Source organism: Ornithodoros turicata, chromosome 1, assembly GCF_037126465.1.
Source record: "Ornithodoros turicata isolate Travis chromosome 1, ASM3712646v1, whole genome shotgun sequence".
NCBI classification, from domain to species: domain Eukaryota; kingdom Metazoa; phylum Arthropoda; class Arachnida; order Ixodida; family Argasidae; genus Ornithodoros; species Ornithodoros turicata.
In genome coordinates, this window is record NC_088201.1 from 34,716,733 (window position 1) to 34,728,024 (window position 11,292).

Below are 11,292 nucleotides of genomic sequence, written 5' to 3' on the forward strand. Positions count from 1 at the left end.
TGGGAACAAGGCTAACCGGAAGTCGCGCGTACGCTAGTAATGAATTACGCTGTTATTTGTAAATTGGTTAGGTTGGTTAGACTAACAGACGGCGGAGCCGTTGGTTAGGTCGGTGCGCCATGGCAGAAGCCTTGCGGCAGGCGAGAAAATCGGCCGAGCGCCGGAGTGCAATCCCAAGATGCATCGCGATTGCCGGAAGCACGGAGGATGGCGGAAGCGGCAAGTAGCCAGGTGTAGCCGGGCAAGTAGCAGCTGACAGCCAGACCTCTGTATGCAGACCTCTGTGGTGCGGAGAGCCTCAGTTCTCAGCTAATTTTGCGCTGCCCATCCGCACAGTAAACCTGTCTTGCTCGCTGGCATTGCCTGGTCTTTGCGTTCCTTCCTACAGGTTATGGACTCAGACTTCGCTCTTCACTACTAGTTGCCTCCGTCTCGTTTGCTGGCTCAAGCCATGAGAGACTCCAGTAAGTTCACAGTGGCGAAGCTGGCGGATGGAAACTACCAGGCGTGGAAGTTTAAAATGAAAATGCTGCTGATCAGAGAAGACACCTGGACGTACATTGCGGATGCTGCACCCGAAAGTCCTCCCAGTTCGTGGGTTGCTGGAGATCGTAAAGCCCAGAGTACCATCTGTCTCAGCATCGACGATAGCCAAATAGTGCATGTTTGCAACTGTTCAACGGCAAAGCAGATGTGGGACGAGCTCCGGAAGGTACACGAGAGGGCGAATCTCAGCAACAAGCTCTACCTGCTAAGGCAACTGTACCAATCCAAACTGGACAAGGACGAAGTTATGCAAGGGTACATCAGGCGCACATTGGAATTGGTGGAGCGATTAAGGGACATCGGGCAGGAAACGACTGATTTTCAAGTTTCTGCAATCCTTCTAAGCGGCCTTCCAGAGTCCTATGAGGCGCTCGTCACAGCCCTTGATGCGCGCCCAGATGACGACCTTACTCTGGAGTATGTTAAAGGGAAGCTGGTGGATGAATTTAAACGAAAGCAGGAGTCGGCAGGTTCGACACACGACTCGGAAGCAGCGCTTCAAACTCATTCAAGTTCTAGGACAGCAGCTTCGACAAGAGAGTGCTATTACTGCAAGAAGCTTGGTCACTTCAGGAAGGACTGTCCTGCCTGGAAGGCTCACGGGAAACGTCCGCAGAAACAGCGGAACAGACAGCGGGCTAGGACAGCGGCATTCATCGTCGTCTGAAGTTGCTTTCTTGCTGACGAAAGATTATCCGTCGAAGAACTGGGACTGGTACGTGGACTCCGGCGCCACAAGTCACATGTGTAACGATCGGAACTTCTTCACTGAGAGCTACAGGGACAGGACAGAAGTTGTCACTGTGGCAAACGGGCAACAGGTATCTTCCCAGGGAGTTGGTGACGGCATCCTGGACTGTAGAGTATCCCCATCAGCAGTCAAGAAGGTTCGCGTAAGGAATGTGCTCTACACGTACCCTCCTTGGAGAGCAACCTTCTATCTGTTAAGAAGTTGACGGAGCCCGGCAACGTGGTGCCGTTTAGCGGAGAAGAGCGCACCGTCACAAAGGGCAAGGTTGTCCTTGCGACAGGGAAGATTGACAGTTGAATAAAGACGAGGAGCGTGGAAAGAGGATGGTGAGGCAGGTATATCTGGACACCCTTGCGCTTGTTAGGAGCCCCACTCTCATTGGCATCAGTGTTGTCTCTCGGAGCATCACACACTGCGCTCTGTCATAGGGCTGTGGTAGCGGGTCTTGCATCTTACATCGTGCTCTCCAACCGCTTCTAGGCACTTCCTTCCTACTCTCATACACTTTCACGTACACACACATTCATACAGTCATCCTTTTGGCCCTGTATAGTCGCCATACGCATATTCCTACATACGTGCATATCCAGTTCCTGCATTAGTCATCACACGTCATATATGTCATAAGTTACTTGGATCTGACTTGGCCTTAGTCCCCATCATTACTGCACAGACATAGACAAACATCTCACGCCCCTTTTGTCCTGGCCAATCTCCCTTAGTGGCTCAGGGCCATTATCTCATTGGTAAAAGAAGAAGAAGGATGAGCGCGCGATGGGGCAGTGGGCTATAGTTCACGAGAATAAATCAGTTTTCGAAACGGCAGCAAGACGAGCGGTCGCGTCCTCACTGCAGTACCCAACACTTTGGTGCCGAAATCCGGGAGGCACCGCTCTCTGCCATGCCAGACGACCTGGACAACCTTAAACGGAAACGAACGGGGACCCGAGCAGCGGTCACCCGCACCACCGCCCATCTTCGCGGGCTGCTGGCCTCAGCAACCCTCTCAGCAGAAGATGTTGAAGTGGACCTGGAATACCTCATCGCTCGCAGAGCTACACTTCAGGAATACGACCAGCAAGTCCTGGCAGCAACAAGCGACGACGGGTACGATGAGGAATTGAACTCAGTTCTGGAGCGCGAGCAGGAGCTCGATGCCGCCATTACCAGAGCCCGGCGAGCGCTTATGCTCGCCTCGCAAGCGGCTGGTACAGCAGGAACGACCAGCGGTTCCTATGTAGCCCCAACTTCCCGGAGTGTTTCATTGCCTAAACTGCAAATCCCGAAGTTCGGAGGCAAGCTGCAAGATTAGGCTCGGTTTTGGGAGCACTTCGAGGCTACGATCCACAGCTGCAGTTCCCTCGCTGCCATCGAGAAATTCAAATATCTTCTGCCGTATGTCACGGACGATGCCAAGCGAGCAATTGATGGAATTCGTCTCACCGGAAACAACTATAAGAGTGCCATCGCTGTCCTCAAGCGACGATTTGGTCGCCCGGATCTTTTAGCCGCGGAGCATATTGATAAATTGCTATCACTCCGCCCAGTACACAGTGCCACAGAGGTGGGTTCCCTGCGGATCTTGTACGACGACGTATCCCGGCACATGCGAGCCGTGGAAGCCCTGTCGATCCCTCGAAGCAGCTACGGCGTCATCCTCTACAGGGTTGTCACCCGGTGTTTACCCGCCGAGCTGTTTGTTCAGTTTCGGCAGAAAGGAAGGGAAGCCGAAGTTGCGAACAGAGACCCCGTATGCGGAGACCCCCCAACGAGGACGTCGACGATGACCCAAGAAGGAAGGGAGACCGAGGCTGCGAGCAGTGGGGACTCCCCTATTAGAGCATCAACAATGAGCCAAGACGTGGACGCCCTTCTTCAGTTCTTGGCCATCCAGATTGAAGCCAGGGAGGAGGCCGCGCTCCATCGACACCGACCCATTCACAAGGATCCAGAAAATGGCGACAGTGTGCCCCTTCCGTCAGCCGCGGCTCTTCCCGCTGCCACAGCTCCAGAGGAGCTGTGGCTGTGTGTGTGGCTGTGTGTGAAACGCACAAACGAGTAGTCCCCCCGCACCGTGCGTCCTGTGCCGTGATACCGGGCACTCAGTTGCAGCGTGTCCAGCTCCGACGGCTCCAGAAGACAAACGCCGACGTCTCCTAGAGGCCCGCCGTTGTTTTCGCTGTGCCAAGCGCTACCATCACGCTCGCCAATGTCGGTCGTCCGCAAGCTTGACCTGTGGAAAGTGCAATGGGCAGCACCTTACGTCGCTTTGCGACATTCAGCCCAGCCCACGCAGTAACGTCAGCGCCGTCGGAATCGCGGAAGCGATTTCGCAAGATGTTCAGTCGATGGCTACGTCTGCACAGGGCATCGTGACGTACCTGCAGACCGCTGTGGCAGAAGCCTCTGGACCGGCAGGAACACTCTGGGTCAGAGTACTATTAGACAACGGCAGCCAACGAACCTTTGTAACAGAGGACCTGACACGAAGGTTAGGGTGCGAAGCGCAGGGTTCCGAAGATCTGGCGATCTTTTCCTTCGGCTCGACACGACGTTCTGCACGTCATACGTGCGCTAAGGTCAGCCTCTCTCTCAGCGGACTACACGAGTCCCAGGACTTGGACGCTCTCACGGTCCCAGATATCTGCAGCTCCCTCAACCCTGCAGTAGGCGGCACTGTTGCAGCACTCTTGCAAGATCATGGCCTAGAACCCGCGCCGACTTCTTGTCCCTCTGACAGCGTCGACAACGTCGACATTCTGGTAGGCGCTGATTATTACTGGCGATTTGTATCCGGCAAAATTGTTCGACTAAGCGAAGACCTGACTGCGGTCGACACGCTCTTCGGATGGACAGTCCAAGGGCCCGCCAACATCTCCTCCCTTGTTTGGGTGTCATCAGTTGTGTCGCTGCTGTGCTGCGCCGAAACAGGCGCTGTTCTAGATCCGACCGAAATGTGGCGGCTTGATGCACTGGGCATCACAGCTCCCGCCAGCAAAGACACAGGAGAAGCCGACCGCATCCTTTTCGAGGAAGACATCAAATTCCAGGAAAACCGATATCAAGTCCCTTTAATGATAAAAGAGCCTGGACTCCCTCTAGAAGCCAACAACAAGATAACAGCAGAAAGGAGATTAAACGCGCAGCTACGACGTTTCCGCACGGCGCCCGACGTCCTTCAGCAGTACGATCAAACTATGCGGGAATATTTCACAGAGGGCCACGCGGAACCTGTCAGAGACCCGGACCCGCCGAGGAACCTGTATTACCTACCTCACCACGCCGTAATACGCAAGGATGCAGTCACCACCAGGATAAGAATCGTATTTGACGCTTCGTCCCATATTCCGGGCCAGCCTTCGCTGAATGACGTCCTGTCGAAGGGTGCAAACATCAACAGTGACTTACTTCATCTGCTGCTGACCTTCCGTTCCTACCCCATTATCCTCACCGCCGACATACGAAAGGCTTACTTGCAGATTCAAATCAATTCAAGAGTGGCGCATGACTAGGGTCCCCTTTGGCGCTTCCTCCAGCCCGTTTCTGTTGGCGGCGACCTTACATCACCACTTCGAGGCGGTTAGCGACAAGTATCCGGCCACCGCGGCACGACTTCGCAGAAGCTTCTACGTGGACGACCTCGTCATTGGATGCGAAAGCGTGAGCGAAGCCGTCAATCTGTACTCCGAAATCAGGAAGGTCCTCCGAGACGCCGGAATGGAGATTCGGAAGTGGGCCTCAAATTCGTCCAATCTCCAGCACATATTCCTCAAGGACGGCACAGCTTATGATGACGTCGGCTGCACGGATCCGGTGCTTCGCGTCCTCGGAGTGTCATGGGACAGGCGCTCTGACACAATATCCGCGCGAACGGACACTGTGCACCATTTCGCCACGATTAGCCAGCCCACCAAGCGTACGGTACTGCAGGCGTTTTCTCGTCTCTATGACCCTTTCGGCTTACTCTTGCCCTTCACAGTGACTGCACGCCTACTCTTTCAAATGCTATGGGGCAGTGCAAATGCAGTGGGCTATAGTTCACGAGAATAAATCAGTTTTCGAAACGGCAGCAAGACGAGCGGTCGCGTCCTCACTGCAATAATGTGCTCTATACGTACCCTCCTTGGACAGCAACCTTCTATCTGTTAAGAAGTTAACGGAGCCCGGCAACGTGGTGCCGTTTAGCGGAGAAGAGCGCACCGTCACAAAGGGCAAGGTTGTCCTTGCGACAGGGAAGATTGACAGTGACCTGTACCGTCTCTCGACAGCTGGAAAAGAGATGGCGAACCTCACGCAAGAGTCGGACCACCGGAATTGTATCCATGTGTGGCATCAAGGATTGGGGCACCGAGATGCTGATGCGGTGAAGCGTTTGCATACGGATAGTCTGGCGGATGGAATCAATGTCGAAGCCTGCGATCATGTTCTCAAATGCACTAGTTGCATAAAAGGCAAAATGAAAAGAGCATCATTTCCAAAAGCGAGCTCTTCTCGAGCGCAAGCAGTTCTGGACTTAGTGCACACTGACGTCTGCGGGCCTATGAGGGTTCTTACACCAAGTCGGAACCAGTACTTTCTTACACTCATCGACGACTTCTCCAGATACACCGTTCTCTACCTCCTGAAGTCGAAGGACGAAGTTACCTCGAAGCTTGAAGAGTACCTGGCGTTCGTGAAGAACAAATTTTGAACTTACCCGAAGGTCCTACGTACGGACAACGAAACCGAATATACTGGCGGAAGAACACGGCAGGTTCTGCGTTGCCGTGGCGTAAAGTTACAGACCACTGTCCCGTATAGTCCATAGCAGAACGGCGTAGCTGAACGAAAGAACAGGACTTTGTGCGAGAGCGCACGAAGTATGCTCTTTGGGGCGGACTTGCCAGAGACGTATGGGGTGAAGCCGTCCTGTCCGCTTGTTACCTTCAGAACCGTCTTCCGACAAGACCCCGTATCTAGAGCACCTGCGAATGTTTGGAAGTCGAGCATTTGTGCATGTCCCAAAAGAGAAGCGCGGGAAGTGGGATTGTCGTGCTGTCGAGGGCACTCTACTTGGGTATGGGCGAGCTCAGAAGGGATACAGGATCTTGCTCAAGGGCTCTCACAAGGTAACAGTGACTCGAAATGTGGTCATTGACGAGAGCCCAGTCATGGAGAAGTTCTGTTCCGAGTCGTTACTGAGCAGGCCAGCGCGTCCTCGCCCCGCGGAATACCAAGGTGACCGCACCAAGTATGGCCCGAATACGTCTCGGAGCGGAAGTGTTTCTCGAGAAAGTGAGATTGAAGTGGAGTTATGCTCAAGCTCACCTGCGACGCAAGGCGGAGCACACGATGTCTCTCCCACGGGGGATGAGACTGCCACAGAAGCGCCTGGACCTCGACGGTCAGCAAGGAGCAACAAAGGCGTCCCTCCAAGTCGCCTCACATCTGTTGCTCAAGCAACAGTACCTGCAGACCCGGCGAGCTGGAGGGAGGTGCAGATGTTGCCTCCTGCTGAAAGGACCAAGTGGATTGACGCCGCTCATGAGGAAATCGCGTCACTCCATCAGCTGAACACATGGGTCCTTGTGGAGTTACCCCCAGGAAAACAACCTTTCGGCTGCAAATGGATTTTCAAGACTAAGCGGGATAAGGACGGTAACGTTGAGAGGTACAAGGCGAGCCTTGTTGCCCAAGGGTACTCGCAGAAGTATGGGGAGGATTATGACGCTACATTTGCCCCCGTTGCGAAGCTAACTACTCTGCGAGTACTCCTTACAATATCTGCGGCACAGAAACTAAAGGTACGCCATTTTGACGTGAAGACAGCCTTCCTGAACGGTGACATTGACGAAGATATATATATGAAACAGACAGAAGGATTTGTTACCAAAGGGGAAGAACACCTTGTTTGCAAACTGCAGAAGTCTCTCTATGGGCTCAAGCAAGCCGCGAGATCATGGAACGTAAAGGCAAATGACGTGTTCCTGCAGGAAGGGTTCAGCCGCAGTGAAGCAGACCCCTGTTTATACTCGAGAACAATAGGTGGCGGCCGCATGTATGTTCTACTGTACGTAGATGACATGTTGTTCTGTCACGAAGACGACCTAGTCATTACCAACGTTTGCAGAAGCTTGAATCGGCATTTCGAGCTGAAGGACCTCGGTTACGTCAGCCGCTACCTTGGCATTGAGGTCGAAAGACCGCAAGATAATTGTTTCTTTATTCACCAGAGAAGCAAGATCGACGCTTTGGTAGAAAAGTACAATCTGGTCCACGCTAAGACAAGGCACACTCCAATGGACGTGGAGTATCTCAAGCTAACTGGGGATGAGGACTTGCTCTCCAGCAATGAACAATATCGGCAGGCTGTAAGAGAGCTTCTGTACCTTAGCACGACCACCCGTCCGGATATTTCATGCGCAATTGCGGTCCTGTGCCGCCGCGTCAGCGAGACTGGGATGCCGTCAAGAAGTTGCTGCGGTACCTCAATCACACTCGAGACCTCAAGCTGAAGCTTACAGCAGACCAAGGCTTGCAGCTTGTGTGCTACGTAGACGCGGATTGGGCTGGAGACTTGTCGGATCGTAAATCGACTAGTGGATACCTCATACAATTCGGAGGCAGCCCCATCTCCTGGTCAACGAGGAAGCAGCTTTCCGTTGCTCTGTCTTCTACTGAAGCAGAGTACCTCGCGGCAGCGTACGCTTCACAAGAAGTCCTTTGGGTACAACACCTTTTGCCAAGTTTTGGTCACCGTCTGGCTGAGCCCACTCGCATGCTTGAAGACAATCAAGGCTGCATCAAGCTTGCGCTTGGAGAAGGTCTGAGCGCGAGAACGAAACACATCGACGTTCGCCACCACCACCTCAGAGAGTTGGTGCAACGCGGACACGTCGAGTTCGAATATTGTCAAACGGGCGAGATGGTTGCCGACGCATTGACGTAGCCTCTTCCACAACAGCACTACGAGACCATCAGAGAGCGCATGGACCTTATTAAGCCCTAGTTGTCGAGGGGGGGGGTAGCAGAGGGCGTTATATCTGTTAGAAGAGAGCGACAACTACTGCGAGCGGGCGTGTACTTTGTCGCGTGCCTCAGTTCTCAGCTAATTTTGCGCTGCCCACCCGCACAGTAAACCTGTCTTGCTCGCTGGCATTGCCTGGTCTTTGCGTTCCTTCCTACAGGGTCCTTATGGAGAGACACCAGAAGGGCCTTGTGGTTGGTGAAGTGGCACGCCATATACAGCTCCTCGTCCACCAGAGGCGTCGTTCGGTAGATGTGGTCGACACACGTTCCTCGGTCAGTGGAGACGGAACCTTTGGGGACGGCAGAACGGACAAAGCACAAAGAACGCATATCTAAGGCGAACTGGAAGTCTTGCACATCGTCTTGGTTGAAGTCTCCCATCATGACGACCCACTCCTGAGTAAGCATAACGCAGTCCATCATGTCGTTTAGAGCGGCTGCCGCTTGCTTGTGTGTAATCCCTGGCTGCAGGTACACAGCAAAGACGTTGAGATCTGTGGGAAGGCGTACGGCACAGGACTCTGCGTATTCGTGAACGGTGCTGCGAATCTCTCGAGTTACGCTGATTTTTAGGAAAAAAATCTTCCTGGGAACAGCACCGCAAAGGATGCTGCCTGGACGACCGTGTTATTCGCCGCGCGTTCAAGCACACGGCCCACCTGGGGGCGAACCGCGTTATCGCTTCTCCAAAATAGGAAGTACCGGCTCCCCTTTGCCTCCCTCCACCGCCTACGTAGATCCTTAGCGTACATGGCAACTCCGGCCTTTCGGTTTCCAGGGCGTTTGCCTCCAGCGATGTAGGAGAAGCCTTTGATTTGGATGGGCACATCAGGATCCATCTGAGACGCAGAGGAGGGAGGCGTTTCGAAGGCAAGGGTCCTTAGCTACGTCAGCCCAGTGCGTCTTAAGGGAGAGTATGTTCACTGCGGCTACCACGAACGAGTCTTGTCGTGACATGATTCGGTTTGCTTCTGCCGTGACCGTGTCGAGCTTGTGCGACTGCAAGCGGTGAAACTCGTCTGGATGTATGTATGGATGGATGGATGTGGAATGGAATGAATGGATGTGGAATGGAATGGATGGATGTGGAATGGAATGGAATGGATGGATGAATGGAATGGATGGATGGATCCATCCATCACATATCCATCCGTCCATTCCATATCCATACATCCATTCCATCCCATATCCATCCATTCATTCCATCCATTCCATCCCATATCCATCCATCCATTCCATCCATTCCATATCCATTTCATCCATCCATTCCGTGCCATATCCATACATCCATTCCATCCACTTCATCCCATCCCATCCATTACATACCATATTCATCCCGTATCCATCCATTCCATCCCATATCCATCCATCCATTCCATCCCATATCCATCCATTCCATATCCATCCTATATCCATCCATCCATCTCATTCCATATCCACCCATCCATCCATGCATTCCATGCCATATCCATCCATCCATCAGTGGATCTGGAGACAGCCAGTCCTGGCATGCTACATAAATTCGCCTTCTTCGTCTTTCAGTTGCTTCTGTTACCCGGAACTGTGGGAGGTGAAGGAGACTTGGGCGTTTTGAACAATCACACCGCTTGTTTCTTATCATCTGGATCGCCTGATGTTTGCCCCACCGATAATGCATTGCTTCTGATACCCGGAACAGACAGTGGGAGGTGAAGGAGACTTAGGTGTTTTGAACAATCACACCGCTTGTTTCTTATCACCTGATCGCCTCATGTGCGCCCTATCGATAATGCAATTGAGTATCCTGCACAGTCTGACAGTATTCTGATTGGCCAAGGTGGCACAGCAGCGACATCTCTGATGTCTGCAAAAGCTACACCGCTGTATTTGCTCTTTAGTGGATCTGGAGACAGCAGTCCTGGCATGCTACCTAAATTCGCCTTCGTCTAGGTTGCTGACGATATTGCTTACTCGTATGGTAGTGATACGAGTGATGTTTGCTGCTTGTCTCCAGTCCACACTTCGTATTAACTCTTATTGACAATCTTAGTATTGTATCCCACACTTGTTGTTGTGACGTGAGGTACGTCATAAAACTTTCACTCCAATGCTCAGGAGACGTGAAAGAGAATGGCGGCCCTTTGAACGATAAACAGACCCAACAACTGCTGGAAGGCGTTAATATGATTCTTGATATTCAGTCACAGCAGGTTACTATGACCGAGCAACTAAAACTGATTGGTACTGAGCAGAAAGCAATGGCCTCCAAAATTGCAGATATAGAAACTGAATTGAAGCGTATTCATGAACTTGACAATCGTACAATTGAGATGTCACGTCAGCTTGTTGATTTAGGCACTGTAGCCATTCTCCAGATTCATATCGATGACCTTGAGATTCGCCAACGGCGCAATAACCTTATTTTCCTTGGAATTGAGGACACCGATGCTGAGACCTGGGATCAATCTGCAGATGATTCGGTCCTTTTGTTTAGATAAACTAGATGTTACTTTAATACCCTCAGATGTTAAAAGAGCTCATAGACTCTGGTCACACACACGTGGAAAGTGTCGACCGATAATCGTCAAGCTGCAGTCTTTTAAAACCAAAGAGATAATTCTGCATAACAATCATAAGCTGAAGGGTTCAAACCAATGGGTTTTTCTCAAAATGCACGTCTTCAGCGCAGAAAACTACTAGAATACGCTCGAGCGCAATCACGGAAGTACCGTCTCAGATTCAATAAGCTTTTCGTTCATTTATGACTTGACACCAGGTACCGTGAACGAAGTTTCACAGTAGCAACCAAGGGCACCTGATAGTTGTATGAAAGATATCTATTGTAATCTCACCATATTCATTCTGTCTATCAACGCCAGAAGCATTGCCAATAAGTCCGTAGCTCTTGAATCTGTCATATTGGAACATGCTCCTGATATTGTATTGTTATCAGAAACGTGGTTACATCCTGAAATTAACAATAATGACTTGTTTCCTCTACAATACAA

At 52.0% G+C, this 11,292-nt stretch overlaps 1 protein-coding gene across 1 annotated transcript; it reads left to right on the top strand.

Annotated features, from left to right (window-relative positions):
* The first annotated feature begins 3,645 nt into the window (after positions 1 to 3,645).
* Positions 3,646 to 4,809, top strand: LOC135384823 (uncharacterized). Its single transcript, XM_064614025.1, has one exon. The coding sequence runs from the start codon at positions 3,646 to 3,648 to the stop codon at positions 4,807 to 4,809; it is 1,164 nt and encodes a 387-aa protein (XP_064470095.1).
* The last annotated feature ends 6,483 nt before the right edge of the window (positions 4,810 to 11,292 follow it).